The sequence below is a fragment of the Mycteria americana genome, chromosome 1, assembly GCF_035582795.1.
Source record: "Mycteria americana isolate JAX WOST 10 ecotype Jacksonville Zoo and Gardens chromosome 1, USCA_MyAme_1.0, whole genome shotgun sequence".
NCBI classification, from domain to species: Eukaryota; Metazoa; Chordata; class Aves; order Ciconiiformes; family Ciconiidae; genus Mycteria; species Mycteria americana.
The window spans coordinates 222,335,539-222,355,948 of NC_134365.1; the positions used below are offsets into that span (position 1 = coordinate 222,335,539).

At 51.7% G+C, this 20,410-nt stretch overlaps 1 protein-coding gene across 14 annotated transcripts in view; it reads left to right on the forward strand.

Moving 5' to 3' along the window:
- Window positions 1-20,410, forward strand: part of STIM1 (stromal interaction molecule 1) — a 105,300-nt gene that overhangs the window by 30,056 nt on the left and 54,834 nt on the right. For 9 of the 14 annotated variants that reach the window (XM_075491405.1, XM_075491407.1, XM_075491417.1 and 6 more), the window contains one exon: window positions 10,286-10,419. In XM_075491405.1, the coding sequence (XP_075347520.1) occupies window positions 10,286-10,419 (134 nt within the window). Of the gene's footprint in view, window positions 1-9,904; window positions 9,927-10,285; window positions 10,420-20,410 lie in introns of those variants that run through there. The other 5 variants (XM_075491406.1, XM_075491416.1, XM_075491409.1 and 2 more) reach the window with 2 other exon arrangements.

The window sequence follows — 20,410 nt, forward strand, 5'->3', positions numbered from 1 at the left end:
TGGATGGCCTTCACTGTTCCGTACACTTTTAATTACTCAACTTTGTTTGGCACAAAAGAGAAAGAATGCGTAAGCAGCTAGATTACTTGGTTTATTATTATGAAGTAACCCAATCTCTAGTTATTTGAGCTCATTAGAACTTTTTCCTACCCGTGGGATATTTTTGCTTTTGCTGCTCATCTTGCAGAAGGACTCGACGTGGTATTTTCTAGCTGACTGTAGGCAAAACCGCTTTGCCTTACAGGGTGGTACTAAAAGAACTTTTGCTATCTTACTTAGCCAGCCCAACAGAAATATTACGCGGTCCTGGGGCCTGAAGAAAGCAAATAAAAATTTCTCAGGAAGGAAATACATGAAACGGGCACTTTGAGGCCAGAGCACACAAGCAAGGATGCTGAGATTTGGCCTGGAGAGGTTTGAGAGCAACGGGAAGGGCAGAACCATGCCCGAATACTCCGTTGGTGGCGTGGGCAGGAGATGTGATCGTTTACCGTACCTGGCGTAGGCTGCCTGTGGAGACAGACGGCGTGGGCAGGAGGAGGTGTGGGCGCTGCTAGGACAGGCAGACGGGGCCGGGGCGTGGGGTGGGGTTGGTGGTGTCTGCTTCCACCCCAACGGGGAGAGGTACCTTTGTTTTGGGTTGGGGGGGTGGTTATTTTTTAATGGGCTTGCAAGAGCAAAGCATTTGAGGAGGAAGAGTGGGACAACAAAGGTTTGTGGTGGAGGAGATTGGGTGGAAGCAAAGGTTAAAAGGGCTTTGCTGCTGGTTGCGGGGAAGAATGAGGGTGTTTAGAAGAAATGGGATGACGCTTTGCTGGTACTAAATCAAGTAAATTGTTGCATGGAGATCAGGGGATTTTCCAGGAACCGATAGCTGCCATCAGAATAGGGGAGACGGATTTGGCCCCGTGAATTCGGCATGGGCTGTTTCTCTGAACGCTATTATTAGACGGTTTGCGAATATTTTTAGTTGGACCTTCCAGCAGGGGCACCCAAGGGTGTTGCTGCTTTCTTTAAAAGTATATCAGAGATCAAATGGTCTAACCTCTGGCTGTATTCACATTTTTTCTAGACTATTTAATTTGAGTCAGGTTCAGGGTGTTTTTTGCATCGTGCAAGCTGTTTCATTAAAGGAAAAAAGTGTATCTTTGAACTCCTGCTAATACGTACTTAATACTTGAGGGGTTTCTGGTAAGACTCGCGGGTTGGTTACTTGTGCTCGGGTGAGGAACCGGGGATCGGTGCCGCAGAAGCGGTTTGCAGCGCTCCGTGTGAAGTGGAGTGGAGAACTGGGTGACTTGAGTGAATTTCTATGTAACTGTCTGCTACAGACCCCGCTGTTCCAGAGGTGATGGTAATGTAACGCAGCAGCAAGAGGACGTGAATAGTTCAGTGGTGTTGAGCAGGGCGCTCGCTTGAATGCTCTCCTTTGTCTGCTCCTCATGAAACTCCCTTCAGCCGAACCTTCTGCCTACAAAAACGGTGATGAAAATGACGGGTTGGAGTTCCTAGGCTCTAAGGGAGGTGGGAAGATGGATGAGGTCTGTTGGCAATGTCAGTGAATTGCGTGCGGCTCCTTGAGATGACGAGAGTCGCACGCTGCTGCCTTCCGGGCAAGACGTCGTGCCCTGCCTCTGCACCTCCTGGGGAAGCAGTTTGCCTGCCAAGGGGACTCGTTCAAACGGAATAGGGAAACGCGTGTGTTAAAACCCCAATTCTGTTTGACAAATTCACCTTTAAAAAAAAAAAAAAAAAAAAAGGTTGTATGTGTGAATCTTCACATGCATTTGTGGACGAGTATTCTGCATTAAACATGGAGTCGTGGCTGATGGTATAGAGTAGATCGTACCCAGCTGTACAGTGTAAGCTTGTGGTATAAAAATACTCTGAGCGCTTTTATGACAGTGGAAACGGTTGTATGCTCTCGTAACTTTGTCAGGCTCTATTGTTTGGTAATTAGAGCTGGAAAACTCTGCCCTTTTTTGCCTTGCTCGCCATGCTGCTGGTCTGTAGCCTTGCAAAATACCCTCGTTGCCTTTCATTTTCCTCACTCCACAAGTGGGAATGGTAACCTCTGGATACATTCCTTACAAAACTGTTTAATGCCTTTGTTAAAATTTATGAAGTTGTCCTTGGCTTGGTTTTTTTATGCAAAACCAGAGTTTCAGGGGAGGAACCCTGAGCAAGGAAGTTAAGCTGAGTCCTTGTTTATATTAGTAAAAATATATAAACAATTCTTTTTCCCCAAATGCAAGACTTTTTTTCCCCCCCCCTGCCGTTCCAGTGTTTATAAAAGCAAGTTATGTAAATGACATTCTTATAATTAAACTGCTATCTAATCCTATCCCGATGGCTGCTCTTGCTATGAAGCTCAGTGCTGCTGGGGGCAATCGGCTGCGACGGCATTAACGCGGCTTTTCAGCATTATTAAAGATAATGGGACCTCGTCGAAGAAAATTGAGAGAACCTGAAATTAAACAAACAGAATTCTCATTAGAGAGGATCTCCCACGAGAAAGGAAAGATCTGGAATAAAATACTTTGATGTTACAGAGTCACTGAGGCTGGCAGGGACTTCTGGAGAGCGTCCTCGCCCACCCTGCCCAAGCAGGGCCACCCGGCGCTGGTGGCCCAGGGTCGTGTCCAGTTGAGGTTTGACTGTCTCCGTGGATGGAGACTCCCCACCCTCTCTGGGCAGCTTGTGCCAGCGCTTGACCACCCTAAAAGAAATAAATAAAAGTAAAAATGCCCTTTCTGGCGTTTAAGTCAGATCTCCCGTATTCCAGTTTGTGTCGTTGCCGCTTGTCCTTTCAGGGCGGGCCGGGGCTGAGGAGGCAGTCGCAGCAGGAGAAGGGAAAAGAGCGGGAAGTGTCATTTCTCCTAAGCCATTTTGTGGGACAGGGCTTGCTGATCTGTTCATACAACCAGCCCAAACGGTTTTCATGGTAGATGCCTCTCCAGCTCTGCCTAGGCTACTCTAGCACTTAAGCCTAAGTGTCTGCTGATGATCTCCTGGGTGGTGGCACCCAGAGGGATGACAGCACCCATTGGGATGGCAGCAGGGCCCCGGGCAGTCTGCTCAGAGGAGATTGCATCGGAGATTGCAAAATACCTTTAGTGGGGGGCGGAGGTGGGTGGGTGTGAGTCTGGAGCAATGGCAGGAGAAGGGATATAAAGATGGCATGTGTTGATAGTGCCCGGGGTAGCAGGCCATCAAGGCAGTCTGTCAGGACACCAATGGGGGGAAAAGGGACTTTTTCTTCTGAAAGGAAAGGCTATTTAGTGGGTAGATAAAGAACAGGACTGGAGGCATAAAACAGTGAAGAGACAAAAGACTCCTGATGACTGGGAGAGGTGGGGTGGGAGGGCTGAGTGGAGATGAGGGTGTCAGCTCTGAGGGGTCCAGAAGTCGCACCCCAGATCCTGGTGTGGTCTGCCACCTAGGAACAAGTTGGGACAAATGACGAGGACCAGACAGCAAGTGGCTCTTTGTAGAAACTGCTGTATCAAAACCCAGTGCTAGGCCTTCTGGAAGAGGAGGATGTTATTAAACAAAACCAATTTCTCACTCATTTCAAGGCTTTCGCTCACTGAAGGTGCCACACGTTGTACCTGGGTGGCCTGACATGGAGTGTCGTCGTGTGTGACGTGGAGGGCAAGGCCTGCTGGCTACGGAGCCCTCATTTACATTGTCAACTGGTCAAGAGGAACCCAAGAGATGACGTAGCTTTTGGATAAGTCCTTTTTTTATCTCCCTTTAGGAGACAAGGGTTATTTTTTTGCTTAAACTTCCATAAATCTTAGGCAAGGTTGCTGGCCCTGGGCTTTGTTTCTTCATTTGGGGTATTTTTACAGCTGCCTCCCTGTAGCTGGGCTGGGGTGGGGAATGGCCCAAGGTGTCTGGTGAAACCTCATGACCATTCTGTTATCAGTGCAGGGTCGTCTGCTGATTGAATCACTTGTGCCCTTATTCAGGCTTTTCCTGGCCTTGAGGCAAACAACAAATTCCTGGCCCTTTACTAGCTTGATTGCTGTCAATTGTGTGCTGGGCTGTCAGCGCCGCCATTCTTGCAGCCATTGCCATTCTTGCAGCCATTGCGTTGTTGCTCTTTCTGCTGCTTTCACAGTGGTGCCTCACTCATGGCATCCATGTTACGGATGCCCAGGGGTTGGGGTTGTCCTTGTGGCTGCAGGAAACCTGGGCAGGATCACTTCAGTGCGTGTGTCTTGTTGCCTGAATGCTGGACGGACCACTGGGACAGACGTGGTTTGGGGCCCAAGAGTTACGTGGTTATGAGAGTGTTAATAAGAATAAAGCCACTCTTGTTTTATAATAACATGACCTTTCCTTCCTCTAATTTGAACTTTGCCAGAGCGTTGCTACGTTCATTGCTACAATAATAAGCACAGGCTCAGAACAAGATGATAACGTAATATTTTGGGAGATATCTTTTAGCCTGATTTCATTTTTCCGTCTGAAGTCAGGTCCAAAGGCAGTATAAATACAATGACCGTCCCATGTTCTTGCTCTCTGCCATTGAGCAGCACGACAAATTGCAGAAAAGGCCCAGCACAAAGTTCTGAGCTAATTTTGCAATAACCACAAAGAAAACTCTTGCAGGGTAGGAGAGGAAAACCAAATCTGTGCAAATCAATGTTAGGGCATCCAATAATATTTAAAATAATTCTGCCAAGTTCCTCACCCTTGCCAATTAAAATCAACAAAAATTACACAGACGAAAAATTGCCTCGCCCTGGTTGCTGTGAAGTACTTGGACAAAGTTGTTGCAGTGTCGTTAGTCACCCTTCCACCTCCTGCTGCCGCCCAAGGTGTAATGGAAGAACGGAGGCTTCCTGGCACACCCGAGCAGGGAAACACTGACTTCACCTCCTGAACTGCCACCGGTTCTCACGCCCTGCCCGCCACGGCGTTGTCCCTGGCTGCTGCTTCGGTCGCTGTGTGTTGCTGTAGCAGATGCTTTATCCCAGGTCCAACCGCAGGCTCCGTGAGTCCAGGTGTCCCTTATCTCCACCGGCTTCCTACGGCAGCTGGCCAGGAGCAACGCGGGGTGAGGACAGCCCCGCTGTGCCGGGGAAGGGAGAACTTTTCGGCTCACTCACTGGCTGGTTTTGGTCACCAGTTTATAGGGCGGCTGGGCTCTCCTGGCCGTGTGGGTGGCCACGAGTTAGTGCAGAATGAACTTCCCGAGGTTTGTGAAGCAGCAGGACACCCGCACTGCCTCTTCAGGAGCGCACAAGTGGTCTCCATCATTGCCCCAGTCGTCTTGCCATATCTGTTAGGAGGAGCAGCATGTTCCATCACTTACTTTCTTCTTCTTCAGCTAATGAATGCAGAAAACCAAAACTTTAGACAGAGCTACTGACTACTGCCCCAAGCGCAGTATTTGCCATGCTGGACCTAGAGGGAAGGGTCTTGTTTGGACTCTGGTTCGGTGGTGGGAGCTGGTGTGGGGACGCAGCTCCGTGTCCGACAACCGGGGCACGGCGACTTGTCAGCGGAGGGAGGAATTGCTCCTTTTATGAATTTTTCTGTTTCTTACAAAACAGACCATTTTGTGTGGTGTTTTCATAGGCAAGCTTGAAAGAATCTGATTTACTCGGTCCTGGATACGTTTGGGGGTTTGGGGGGGGGTGGGGTGTTTTGGTTTTTTACTGAGGTCAGCAAAGGATGAATGCACAGCAATAGGTGTGTGAGGTAACTTGGACTGGAGAGAGAGAAAGTGGCTGTTAATGTAAAGTGATTTGGTAGAGAAGGTTCAATCTTTGCATTTGGAAATAAAGCAGCATGTGGCCTCTCCGAGTGCCCTGCTGCAGGGAGGCACGGTGGGTCTGGTTTTTCCGAAGCTAAACTGTTTTATATTTTCTCCTGTTTATTTCACAACTCGACGAGGTAGAAGGAGGAGATTGTGCCAAAACCAATAATAATAATCTTTCTAGATAATGAAACCAAACCTATACATTCCGCCCAAGTTATGTCGGTTCCAGGCCCGGCAATGCTTGTAACTCGCAGAAGTGCTCTGGTGCACAACGTGTTGTCGTTGATCACAATCTCCTACAAAGAAGTCACCAAAGAAAACCCGAGCCCACGGCCGGAGTGGCTGGATACGGGGGTGGGCGGAAGAGTGGGGTGCTGGGGGGGTCGTTGTACCCCAAGGGAGCAGAGCACGGCTCGGGGCTTTCCTCCGGCTGTGGTGGGTGCTCCCCGCGTCGACCCGGTGGGCGAAGCACGGCTGGGTCTTGTTCGTTAACGGGGACTTCTGCTCGGCCAGGGTTGCGCAGCTGGGCGTTTCTCCCGGTGAGACGGACGTTAAAGCACGGACGTCCGGCGGTGGGCTGGGACAAAGCCAGCCAGGAGCGGCTGTGGTGCTGCTACCTACACGATCCATATTCCCTGATGCGCGTGGGTGCACGCGTCTAGTCTGGTTTCTCGTTGGTGCGATTCTGCAGCAGCAGATTGTACAGCGTGTAACCATGCGATCAGCCCGTTTGCCTCTGCGTGTCCCTAAAGATGACTGGGTTTTCGGGCCAGAGAGCCCCTTTTTAAAATCCTGCTTTTGTAACCAAAAAAAGTCATCCCTCTGGGTGCCTCCCCTTGAAAATTCGGGTTATCTGTGGGTTACCAACGGCCACCTTAGGGACGAGTAGTGTGCCCGAAGGGCCTCGGTGTCTGATGCCCTGTGCCTGTTAGCGGGAGGGCTTGCGGGGCTGCTCCAGGCCAGGGCTGAGGCCGTGGGTACTGGGACGTGCGCGGCGTGGGCAGGGGCTGCCGGCAGCTCTGCCTGCAGCGGCACTGAGTCACGGAGCCGGAGCTGGAGAACCCACTGGGACGGTTTACTCGCCAGGTTTGAAAAAGAGACTTTTAGGTCTGAACAAAACCTGCTCTGATCTGCTCTGTGCGTGATCAGGGCGCCCGCGCCGAAGCCCTACCAGAAGCTCAGAGGGTTGCACCGGTATAGCTGCTTGCTGTGCCTGTGTCAGAGGTTTTAAGGGCTTATCTACCCATTTTTAGCCTAGTGCTGGAGGTTAGAAGTAGGTTCTCCTTAAAAAGCTCTAAAGGATAGACCAGACCTGGAATTTTAGGGCAATTCTACTTTTTGAGATTTTTTGGGGTTTGTAGTTTTGAGGGCTTTTGCTCTTTCCTGAAGCGGTGACAAGAGCTCTGGTGTCCCAGCCTCGGGGGGTGGCGGGGCACGGAGCGGGGTGTGACAACAGCAGTTATCCATACTTAATCGTTGTAAATGGATTTGGATATTTAACGATGGCAATTTTTAGCACACATGCATAGGGTGCAGCTGTTTACCTAACGTACAAATGAATGTTCCTGAGATGGTTCATCAGGCACCTCCGGGGTCTAACTTTTCTCTGGAGAACGATCGGCTCTTAGGATCTCCTGGACGTTACACACAAGCTCGGTAATCTGAGCAGGGTACCTTATTTAGAAAAACAAACAAAACCCCACAAAAAGCCTTTCCAATTTATAGCGTATGACACTATGCACTGGCGCATGAAATTAGTTCAGGATTTGAAAGATGCTAGTGCAAAATCTATAGCTAAGATCTTGACTGCATTGCTGTATACGTGTATATATAAACATACCAGAAATCATGGTTACAAGCATAATATACGAGCTTGATCTGATTTCAATAACGCTCTGACATCCACCTACATGTTTTTTGAGCGACGTTGTTTTAAGCAGAACATGACTTTGAAGAACATAATTTATTCTGCTGCAGGTAAGTAAAGTTAAAATTAAATTCCTGATCCTTGGCTTATGTTCCTCAAAATTAAAAGCCCAGTGTTTTATTCAGTCTCCTCATTAGGGATACGTTCGTAATAAAGCTGGTTGTGAGCCACGTACTTAGCATGGGGAGAGATGAGGAGGAAAATCAACAGTTAAAGGTAGGAAGACAGCATTACATTTACATGGCATTCTAGTTTGTTGTTTGGTTTTTGGGTTGTTTGTGGGTTGTTTTGGGGGGTTTTTTTGTTGTTGGTTTTTTTTTTTTTTACACTGAGTTCTTACAAAAATATTTAGGAATAAGTAGCTTATGGCTGAAGCTGCACTGAGTTCGGAAGCTGCCGTAGCTGACAGGACGTGAGCAGACCCTGCGCCTGGACCGCTGTGGGCAGCGTGGCTGCGGCGGGTGGTTCGCTGAGCTTAGGTTTGTGGAGCTCTTTAGGGGCTGGGGTTTTGTTTGGTTTGTTTTAGCCAGTCCAGAAGGGCTGAGGGATGGGTTTCCACTGTGAAGTCTGGAAATGCACATGATGCCATCAGCTGGCGTCGGTTTGGTTTCCTCCGTGTGGGAGGCTCTGTGCTTACGCATGGAGATCAGTGCTATTACAGAATCCCAGACTGGCTGAGGTGGGTCCCTCTGGTCCAAGCCCCTGCTCACCCAGAGCTGGTGGCCCAGGACCGTGTCCAGGTGGGTTTGAGTGCCTCCAAGGATGGAGACTCCACCACCTCCCTGGGCAACCTGGGCCAGGGCTGGGCCACCCTCCCAGTGAAAAGTGTTTCCTGCTGTGCAGAGGGACCCTCCTGTGTTCCAGCGTGTGCCCATGGGCTCTGGTCCTGGCACTGGGCACCACTGGGAAGAGCCTGGCTCCGTCCCCTTGGCACCCTCCCCGCAGGTGTGGATGAGATCCCACGGATGAGATCCCCCTGAGCCCTCTCTTCCCCAGGCTGAACAGCCCCAGCCCTCCCAGCTGAGGATCCCCTCCCTCCACCTGCTGGCCACGCTCCTCCTCATGCAGCCCCGGACACCCTTGGCCACCTTGGCTCGTGGTCAGCTTGGTGCCCACCAGGACCTCCTCTGCCAAGCTGCTTTCCAGCCGCTGGCCCCAGCCTGTGCTGGTGCCTGGGCTTGTTCCTCCCCAGGGGCAGGACGGAGGCAGGGCTGTTGGCAGGCAGGTCTGGTAATGTGAGCCCTCCATGTCACAAGCAAATTGACTGAGTGGATTTTTAAATGTGGTAGGTAACATATATTCTGTCAGAACCTCTGTTTAAGAGGCTTTTGGACTTCCTCTAGGAGTTTTTTTTTCCATAGGGATCATATAGTATGTGCTAAAATAATTAAAATAATTTTTAAAAACTTGTGTGGATTTAACGTTCAGAAGTCTTCCGTATTGGTAGTGAATCCAAGTATTTGCTAGTTGTGTGGGGAGGTAGCAGAGAGGTGAATAGTCCAAATGATCGTCTTTGGCTGCCGAGGCGAACGTCTGCCCAGCTGTTCCCAGCAGATGCAGTGTGTGTAGCAGCAGCAGGAGAAAATCCACCTACTTTTCTCATAAATAAGCATGTCTTACCTTGAGAGGATCATCTTAGAGTTTGGTTTGAGCTCATACGTAATTTGGACTTTTCTGCTTAAATTCCTAGGAGTGCAGTCTGAACTCTTTGATTTTTTTGCGTGTGAGACCTTCCTAAAGGGAACTGGGCCAGGAGCTGTTAAACTGGTTTCACAGCGGTAATTCTTAAATCTTTATCTGCTTACAGTGAATCTGATATAGCCTCTGTGGAACAAAAGGGGGTTTCTTACTGGGTGTCACGAAAGGGCTCACCTTTGGGGATGTTTTCATCTGTGCTTTTGACTCAGCGCTGCAGCGTTGGTCTGCGGTCGTCGCGGTGAGTCACGCATCGCCACGCGGCAGTGCCATAGAGGGGATGGACCAGCCACGTTTGGTGCTTACACGGACTCAGGCATGCAGCAAAATCTAAAGCGTTCGTCTTGAAATGTAGAAAAATATGTGAAAGCAAGCCAGAAAAATCCATTTCATAATCAGGAAGAAGGCTAACTTTTTTTAGTTGACGTGTTATATAAACATACAACTCTTACTCTCAAAATGTCCTAGCGAGGCGCTGTGCCAACCCTAACAATCTCCAAGCGAGAAATGAGGCTCGTGAAATGGGAGGTGAAGTATAGCCGCAGTCCTCCCCTTCCCCTGCCAGCGGGGCTTCGGGGACGCCATAGGGGCAGGAGCAAGCCCCAGCTGTGGGGCCTGCCCTCGGAGCACTGGGAGGCCCGGGGCGGTGGAGCTGCTGCAGAAGGTGACCCGGAGGAGAGCAGCCTCGCTGAGGCCGTGACCTTCCCTTCGCTGTTAGGGCTTTAGTAGGACTCCGGCTGTTGCGCGTACCCCTGCTGTGAATGACAGCACTGGGATGCTTTCCCTAGTGCTCAGCGAGGGCTTTTCAAACACAAGAAGCTTAGTGAGAAAACACGATGGCGATATTTTTGGTACAGGCTGCCTAACGTTGGTGTTTTCTTCCTCAGCAGAATTCTGCCGCATTGACAAGCCCTTGTGCCACGATGAAGATGAGCAGCTCAGCTTCGAAGCCGTCCGCAACATCCACAAGCAGATGGACGATGATGCCAACGGCAACGTGGACGTAGAGGAGAGCGACGAGGTTAGTGCTCGGCTGCTTTGCCGTCATTCTCCCACGGAGCGCTGTGCCCTCGTAGGGGTCGTTCTGTTACGGGTAGTGCTGACGTGGCGGGGTGCCTGAAATGCAGGTGTGCAAACTCGTAGGCTGTTGGCTGCCGATCTCTTCATCTGGCAGGGGAAACAATGTGCCATCCTGAGCCAAGTTTCTGATCCAAACGGCGTATTTCAGTACTGTAATCTTTAGTGCCTGTGGCTTCTCCTCTGTTCTGGGGGTTTCTAGCCACTTAATCTTTTTCTGCACATGAGGTATTATCAATTTATTCCAACAATGAAAGACAAGGGGGTTGGTTTACATGATTGTTGTTACTATTTCATTCCTTTTTTAATTGTGAGGTTAGGAAACACCTCTGAATTCTGATCCAGCCTCTCTGTCACTGTTGAGCAAACACACCGGCTGCTGTCTCCTTCACATTACAGTATTTACTACGTTCTTCCACCAACCCAGCTGAAACAGTTACAGTACATGTGTGCATACCGCTGAAAAAAGGGACAATTTTTTGTTGTCCTGGCCTTGGAGATTATAGCTGTTAACTTCATTGAAGAGAAATAAAAGCGGTGTTGTTTTCTTACATAGGCAGCAATAGAAATAAGTGACTACTAGAAAAGGGAAAGCTGTTTGTTTATAGTGTTGCCTCAGGTGCAGTGGATGCTCGTTTACAAGGCTCTGTTCAAGGTGGGGAATTCTGTCTTATAAGGAGACTGGCATCTAAATAAGAAAGTCCAAGTGTTGGAAGCTAAAAGAAAGCAGACGGACGAAGGGATCTGCCGCCAGTCACAGGCAGTTCTCCGGTTCATAGAATCATAGAATGGCTTGGGTTGGAAGGGACCTTCAAAGACCCATCCAGTCCAGCCCCCTGCCACGGGCAGGGACACCTTCCACCAGATCAGCTTGCTCAGAGCCCCGTCAACCTCATCTTGAACACTTCCAGGGATGGGGCATCTCCCACCTCTCTGGGCAACCTGGGCCAGGGTCTCACCACCCTCATTGTAAAACATTTCTTCCTTAGATCTAGTCTGAATCTCCCCTCTTTTGGTTTAAAACCATCACCCCTTGTCCTATCGCAACCCGCCCTGCTAAAAAGCCTGTCCCCATCTTTCCTGTAGGCCCCCTTTAAGTACTGAAAGGCCACAATAAGGTCTCCCCGGAGCCGTCTCTTCTCCAGGCTGAACACCCCCAGCTCTCTCAGCCTTTCTCCACAGCAGAGGTGCTCCAGCCCTCGGATCGTTTCCGTGCCCTCCTCTGGACCCGCTCCCACAGCTCCGTGTCTTTCCTGTGCCGAGGGCTCCAGAGCTGGGCGCAGTGCCCGGGGGGGTCTCAGGAGAGCAGTGTCGAGGGGCAGTTCTCCCAATCCCTCCATCCACAGCAAAACCACTGCCCGGCTAGGGATGTGCTGCCTGTCCTGGCCGTACCGCTGGGCTCAGGAGGACGATGCATGGCTCTAGAGCTACACAAGTTGCTTGAAGGATGGAGGCGTAGGTCTCGTGCTAAATCCATGTCCCGTGACTGAGGCTGGGCTGTGTGGGTGCAAGGGCTGTTGAATGGTCTGAATTCTTGGCCCTGGAAAGAGGCGAGCCAGGAGCTGCTGAGACCACTGCTGGTGGTGAGCCGGTACCCAGGGTGCGCCCGGCCGGAGGTGGGTGGTGGGGCTGGCAGCCGCGTGTGCTGCGCTGCGGAGCTCTGCTGAACGCGCCCTCCGCACCCCGGGCCTTTGCCTGATGAAGATGTCGGTACGTGTATTGTAGGCTCAGGAAAGACAGCTTGTGGGAGAACCTGATACCGGCTCTGTGTGAGGTTGGGAGTGTACAGAATTGTGACCTGCTGCTTCTGGACCAAAAGGCATCTCTTCCCCCCCCCCCCCCCCCCCCCCTTCTGATCCAGATGACAAACCGAAGGCATGCGAGAGCCTGCACAACAAGCCGTCCTTCACGGGCCCCTCTCCCGGCTGCTTTATTCCCACTTCTCGGATAAAGAAACCGCAGTCCAGGGAGGTTAAATCTCCCACCCACAGTAGTGGGAGCAGCAGTTCAGTTTATTGGGCAAATCCAGCCGTCACAAGGGCTCTTTGCTTTCCTGGGAGGTGAGTCTCCAGCGAGGTGGCACAACAGCCTGGAGCTGCACCCTACTTATGAGGAGCCAGCGGCGTTGGTTGGCTGTTCCCAGGTTGCAGGGCTGTTCCCTCTGCCTAAATCCCACTTCACGGGGTAATTAAAACAAATGAAAAGCTTTCAGTTGCATTTCCTAAAATGCGGTGTTTTCCCTGGAGGCAGTTCTCTGCTCAGCATTGCTTTGGAGCTGCAGCTCTGCCTCTCCCACTGACTCCTGGGGTAGCCTCAGGCAAATGAATTCACTTGGTGCATCCTACTCGCCTGTTATTAAATTGAGGATAAGCCTCATGTTGTTAGGGTTGGGCATTAACTAGCAATTTTTATGGCTCTCTGAGCAAATCTGGCCCTCTGTCTCGGTGGGCCAGTTGAGAGTACAAGCACTAGCAGTGTTATCTGTTCGAAGCCTTTGGACCGTCAGTTCATTTTACAGTATAGATATTGCCATTGTATGAGTAATAACATTTATTTTTCTAAAAGGCTTCAGAATCGCTGCCTTGCTGCCATTGCCAGTCAGTCTTCAGAGCCCTCATAGCTGGTTCAGACCGATGCCCGAGCCCCTTGCATCGCCTGTCTTGGTCCCCGCAGCTCTCCTCCAGTTTCTGGTGTGTGCGTTACCCCTTCCTGCTCACGAGAAGCAGAGCTGCCAGGATGGTGTTGCCGAGCTTGGTGATCGGAGCCTTGCGCGTCCCTGCTGGGGCTTCCCGCAGTGTCCCCCCTCTCCCAGGTGCTCCCAGCAGTCTCCCCTTAATTTTTCCCCTGCCCGTACCAGTTCCTACCTCTCACTCTTTGCCATCCGCTTCCAGGGGACATTGATTCCCACATTGGCTTTTGCCTGCGCGCGTTATCTCCCCCTGCTCATCCAAACGGGGTTCGGTGTCGCGTTGGTCCCCAGCTCCCTTCCCGAGATCCACTCTGCTGCCCGCAGGGAAGCGGGACGCAGCACCGTGCTTGTGTCATGGGTTAGCCCTCGCCGGTACCCGAGCGCTGCCCTGGGGTTACCGCAGCCGCCGCTGCACCCTTCACCACGTCTGTCGTCTTTAGTGTTATTTTCTGAGCAATTTGGGACAGGAATTGTGTTTGAATAGTATTGGGGGGAATTTTGCAGTTGTTACAAGCTTCCCAGCAAAAGGTGGTGGTTTTCCTTAGAAAGGAAGGAGATGATGGTATTTCTGTCGTTTAATGGAAAAAGCTGTTTTCTGTTACTTCTGCTGTTAATGGTTGGGTATGGGTAGTTTGAAGAAGTAGATAAATGTGGAATTTTTCATATAAGAAAGTCTGTTTTTTTGTAAAAGTTTGTTTTGGCTAATTGAGACCTCCTGTATTAAATGGCTTCCTTCCTATAGTTTACCCGTGCATTAAAATGCTGCCGTAAGGACATGACAAATAGGATAATCCTCAGGAAAACCCATCCTTCTCCCTCGAACCCCAAGCGCAGCCCGTTGCTGGGCTCTGCCATGAGAAACGCGTACTGGCTGTTGGTACGTGCCGCAGTGCGGGATTTTGCTGGCGAGAGGAGGAAACCCAGAGGCTGGCAAAGGCTGCCGGGTGCTAAATCGAGCCCAGCAGACACCAAAACCCTGAGGAGCAGCGACCCAAGCGTGCTATGCATTTTATGTGCAAATATTGCTCTCTGTGGAAAATACTTGTGTGCACATGGAGGTCTCTGCGGCTGGCAGAGAATTAGTATTTATATCTGTTTACCTGTTGACAAAATGAAGTACTGTAGTGACCCCAAGTTATAGCATAGAATCATAGAATGGTTTGGCTTGGAAGCGACCTTAAAGATCATTTAGTCCAACCCCCTGCCACGGGCAGGGACACCTTCCACCAGACCAGGTTGCTCAGAGCCCCGTCCAGCCTGGCCTTCAACACTTCAGGGATGGGGCATCCCCAACTTCTCTGGGCAACCTGGGCCAGTGCCTCAGCACCCTGAGAGTGAAGAATTCCTTCCTTATATCTAATCTAAATCTCCCCTCTCTCAGTTTAAAGCCATTACCCCTTGTCCTGTCACTACATGCCCTTGTAAAGAGCCCCTCCCCAGCTTGCTTGTAGAGCCCCTGCAGGTACTGGCAGGCTGCTACAAGGTGTCCCCAGAGCCTTCTCTTCTCCAGGCTGAACAACCCCAGCTCTCTCAGCCTGTCCTCATAGGAGGGGTGCTCCAGCCCTCTGATCATCTTGGTGGCCCTCCTCTGGACTCACTCCAACAGGTCCATGTCCTTCTTATGTTGGAGGCCCCAGAACCGGACGCAGTACTGCAGGTGGGGTCTCATGAGAGCAGAGTAGAGGGGCAGAATCCCCTCCCTCGACCTGCTGGCCACGCTTTTTTGTGATGCAGCCCAGGATACGGTTGGCCTTCTGGGCTGTGAGTGCACATTGCTGGGTCATGTTGAGCTTCTCATCAACCAACACACCCAAGTCCTTCTCCGCAGGGCTGCTCTCAATCCATTCTCCACCCAGCCTGTATTTGTGCTTGGGATTGCCCCGACCCGTGTGCAGGACCTTGCGCTTGGCCTTGTTGAACTTCATGAGTCTTGCAGGGGCCCTCCTCTCGAGCCTGTCGAGGTCCCTCTGGATGGCATCCCTTCCCTCCAGTGTGTTGACCGCACCGCACAGCTTGGTGTCGTTGGCAAACTTGCTAAGGGTGCACTCGATCCCGCTGTCCGTGTCGCCGACAAAGCTGTTAAACAGCACTGGTCCCAATACCCCGACGCCTGAGGAACGCCACTCGTCACTGGTCTCCACTTGGACATCGAGCCGTTGACCGCAACTCTTTGAGTGCGACCATCCAGCCGATTCCTTATCCAGCGAGTGGTCCATCTGTCAAATCCATGTCTCTCCAATTTAGAGACAAGGTTGTCGTGCGGGATGGTGTCAAATGCTTTGCACAAGTCCAGGTAGATGACGCCATTTGCTCTTCCCTTATCCACCAACGCTGTAACCCCGTTGTAGAAGGCCACCAAATTTGTCAGGCACAATTTGCCCCTAGTGAAGCCATGTTGGCTGTCACCAGTCACCTCCTTATTTTCCATGCGCATTAGCATAGTTTCCAGGAGGATCTGCTCCATGATCTTGCCAGGCACAGAGGTGAGACTGACTGGCCTGTAGTTCCCCGGGTCTTCCTTTTTTCCCTTTTTAAAAATGGGGTTACATTTCCCCTTTTCCAGTCAGTGGGAACTTCACCAGACTGCCACAACTTCTCAGATATGATGGATAGTGGCTTAGCAGCCTCATCCACCAGTTCTCGCAGGACCTGCGGATGCATCTCATCGGGTCCCATGGACTTGTGCACCTTCAGGTTCCTTAGCTGGTCTCGAACCTGATCTTCTCCTACAGTGGGCCGTTCTTCTTTCTCCCAATCCCGGCTTTGCCTTCTGCGACTCGGGCGGTGTGGCTTGAGCACTTGGCCGGTGAAGACTGAGGCAGAAAAGTCGTCGAGTACCTCAGCCTTCTCCATATCCCGGGTAACCAGGTCTCCCGTTTCCTTCTGGAGAGGGCCCACATTTTCCCTACTGGACTGGTGGCCTTGGCAGTGTTAGGTTTACAGTTGGACTCAATGATCTTAAAGGTCTTTTCCAACCTAAATGATTCTATGATTCTATAAATACAGTTTCAAGCTTTACCTCATTTGAAACTTTTATTAAAGTTGCATTAAATTAATCTTTCAATCAAGGCTTGAAGCCACTGAAAAAGGTATTTCAAGAATTTTCCGTGGTGAGCCAGCTACTGCCTGAGCGCTCGGTTTCTCTGCTTTCAGGGTTACCAGCTCTAACCCCCCACGTGTACCCTGTAATCGTGTTTTAACTCCCTGTCTTTGGTGGTGGGACAGCTGCTGGAGGTATTATTTGAAGGAATGCAAGCGGCTCAAATTTAAGCCTTTTACAGCTTTTATGTTTAATCTTCGTACACCCCTCTTCTTTCAGCGTGCAAAGCTCCCACCTCAGGAGTGCATGTAGAGGATGGCATGGCATGCTCGATTTCCATAAGCTTTTTAGAAAACGCTGCAGACGGTGACCCAGGAAGGAGCGGGTTACGGCAAGGTGCTCGTGCCTCCCCGGCAGCAGATGGGGGGGAGCACCGGCTGCGCGGGGCACGGCCGGAGAGGCTGCGAGCGCCTTCCTGCGCGGGGACCCGATGGAACCTGCCGGCAGCCCTGCGGCGGGGCGAGGGTGGGCTCTGGGGGAGGCTGGGGAGCTTCTCCGGGGTCACAGGGTAGTTTGGGTGGGCCGGGACCTCGGGAGGTCTCCGTTTGGAGGGTACGGATGTAGGGGTGGAAGCTCTTGCAATGCCGTGCTGCAAACGGTTGCTCTGAGTAGTCTCCCTTTAGTGTAGGTTTATATGCTTGGGATTTATTTTTTTAATAAGTGGATTTGCGGCAGAACAAAGTGAGCTAACTTATGTCTTAACGTGGTTTCAGAACAGAACACGTGGGTGACTGGTCAGCCTCACGCAGGGATCGAGCTGAGTTGGATGAGTTGCCTGGAAAACCACAGTCTGCTGTTTGCCTTTCTGTTCATCTTGTGTTAATTCCTTTAATTAAAATAACCCCCAAACCTTCCTCTGGTGAGGATAAGGCCGAGGTGATTTTGAAGCTCGGGTTTAATCACCAGAAGCGTTCTCAAGCTTTGGCAGAGGCTGCGGGTCTTGCAGACGTCGGTTGTGGAGGCGCAGGCTGGAACGCCCATCCACGGCCCACGGTCCTTGCGCCTGGAGTGCGGCGCAGAGGGGGAGCGAGCTCTGCGCTCCCGTGCCGGTGTTCCCTTGTTGGCTGAGAACTTTGTGTTTGCATTTACTATTTCGGCCCTCTCTCTTCGGGGTAAGTTATGGGTACGTTTTGTTTGGATTAAAAGACCTGACTGGGCAGGAAGAGAGAGACAGACAGGTAACTGTATTTTTAAAACATTCTAATTATAGGTGAAATTTTGTCCAACAACTTTATGCTGTCCTTAAATCATCATTGCATTTTTCCTTTCTGGAAGTGAATCTTCAATGAAGTTTAAGATGACATCAGTGACCTCGATTAAAGTGAAAGAACTGTCCCTCATGGGGAAATCGTCTAATTAGCGATCTATTTCTGCTCTTCGCACTCACTCCAAAGGCAGCTCCAGCTGTGTAGGGGCAACTCGGATGTAGGTGCACACTGACGAGTCTCTTGGATGCCGTTAGCCTGGTTTCCCGAGGAAACGAGGGTTATGTTATTGCTCGTCGGTCCCTGGCTCCTCTCCGCCTCTGATCCCACTGCCTGGGGTCAGGCGTGTTAGCAGGAAAGAGGGCTTGAAGACAAAAGTTTTCTGCAATTTCAGTGAAAATCGGTAGCTCAGAAGAGATGTTAAAATTGGTGAGCTAGCTGAGGGAAGCGATGCACGGTGAGCCCCGAGTCGCTTGGTCGGTTTTGGCCCCTTAGCACGTGCCCAGCGGGGAGCTGGTGCTCGCCTGCACCTCTTGCCCAGGTGTTCGGAGGGCCGATGAGCAGAGACCCAGCGATGTGGGGGGATGTAAAGGTTCGGGGGGGAAATGCAGAAATCGTGCGAGTAGTTGGAGTTTGTGCAGATTGAAAAACACGAGGAAAAAAAACTCCATAAAAATCACGCTTCATGGAACTGCTCGTTTTTGAGCGTGCTTTCAGCCGCCGAGACAAGAAGTTCGTCTTAACCAAGGAACCCGTGCGACTCAAACTCCTCACCCCTTTGAGAGTGGAGGAAAGCGTACTGGTCACGGGATTTGGCAGGTGGAGAATTAAAATGTAGGTCCCTGTGTTTAACGAGGTTATGTAAGCCCGAAACCGTTCTGTAATTGTTTTTTCTGGAGGGGGTGCGTACCTCTGCTTCGGAGCCTGCGGGTCCCTGCCAGTGCCTCCAGCGCTTGCTGGAAACCCAGGGCCAGAGCGTCCTTGAGCAGAGGGCACTAAGAAAAAGGGTTTTCCTCCTAAAACAGAGGTAACTTCTGCCACAGGCTGCTGTGGAGGTCCAAACTGTGGGTGGCTTCAGCAGGGATTGGATGTATTCCCTCCCCAAGTATTGCAGTTCCCCTCGGTGTCTATGCAGGGACCTGCTCCTCTCCCGTGGGTGGGCATTTCTGAAGGGTGTGCAGCAGCTGGCTTTTGCGTGCCTCGGGTTCTGCTCCATCTCGTTATATACAGAAACCCGTTAAGTTATAAAAGAAATCTTGACATCAAGCAGCATTGACAGGCTGAGTCTTCCCGCAGCGATCTCAGCTCATGCTGGTTGTTGCTTGTAGCGGTGGTTCTGTTCCCCTTGCTTTTGGATGGTGGGATCATGGTTTGTCTTTCTCTGAACTTGGTGGTGAGACTCTTGGGTGACTGCATTTCCTTCTGTCCTTGTTGCAGATTCACAGACTGGCTGAGGCTGGAGGTGGTCTGGGGCAGGCCCCTGGAGGTGGTCTGGGGCGGACCTCTGGAGGTGGTCTGGGGCGGGCCCCTGGAGGTGGTCTGGGGCGGGCCCCTGGAGGTGGTCTGGGGTGGGCCCCTGGAGGTGGTCTGGGGTGGACCTCTGGAGATGGTCTGGGGCAGACCTCTGGAGGTGGTCTGGGGTGGACCTCTGGAGATGGTCTGGTCCAACCCCTGCCCAGGCAGGGTCACCCGGAGCCGGCTGCTCAGGACTCTCAGTTTTGGGTATCTCCAGGGATGGGATCAACAGGGTCTTTAACACTTCGAAGTGCTGCTTTTCAGCGGTTTGCAATTAGGTCAATGTTTTTGTGCAGTGGTTCCTGTGCCTGGTGTTTTGGACACCCGGGACTCCCGTGGCTGCTTTATATATCTGCATGTTAGCATACACGTAGTGTGCATGCTTGGTACAGTTACCTGTGTGTGCGAAATCTGTGGGGAGTCCCTCCAATGGGGAACAAATGAGAGCTATACACCTTGAAAATTGTTCGTGCAGTAGATGTGGGCTCTGAAAGCACCCTGAGTGCTGCTGGCGTTGGGGACGCGGGTGCGTTACAGTCTGTGCAACAGGAATTCCCATCGGTCCGTGCTGGCTGGCAGCACAGCGCGGCTGGAGAAAGCGTGTTTAGCAGTAGTACGTGTCTGATGGTACCAGATATGGAGCTGGCGGGTCAGGAGTCAGCTGAAAACATCTCACTTTTCTAGCTTGGGTCAGAGGAGCAGAGCTGGGCTGCCCACCCAGCACCAGCAGCCCAGCAGAAGGCTTCACCTCCGAAGACCATGCTAGGCAGAGTTTGGCTAATTTGCTGTATTTGCACTATTCTTTTTTGTCTTTTCCCCAGAAGATACGAAGGGAAAACCTGCTTTTGAGGTTTCCGGGCTTTGGTGCGTGCAGCCCAGCTCCTCCAGCTCCCCAGGCGGCCTCTCCGGCTGCGCCACGCACGAGCAGCTCATCAGAGGCAACGGCCCCATCCCGCATCCTCCTCCCCGCTTGTTTATAGGGATGTTCTCACCGCAGCCAGCACCGTCCCCTCCGGAGAGTCCTTGGGGTTTGTTTTGGTGATCGTGTGCTGAAGGAAAGCTGCGAGAGATCACTTTTCCTTTCTGTGCTCCCCGAGCTAAATATACAGAGCAGCAGCTGATCCCTCCGGTCCCGGTGGGAGTTGGCAGCCGCACGGTGCGCAGTGCCGGGTGACATTGCCGCGTTCCCCCTCGGTCACGAGTTAAGGATCCGGGAGGCCGACGACTTCGCCTCTCCCTGCCGCGGGCTGGCACGGCTGCCTGCCGGCGTCTCGCTGCTGCCTGCGGCGGGGCACGCAGGCGGGAGACCCGGATGGCAGCGGGCTGCCCTGCTGAAGCTGCCCAAATTTTCCCATTTTCCACGTTTGTGTGTGAGACGGGAAGAGCAGCTGAAGCTTTCGAGAGAGCAGAGAGGCGCCGGGCTCAA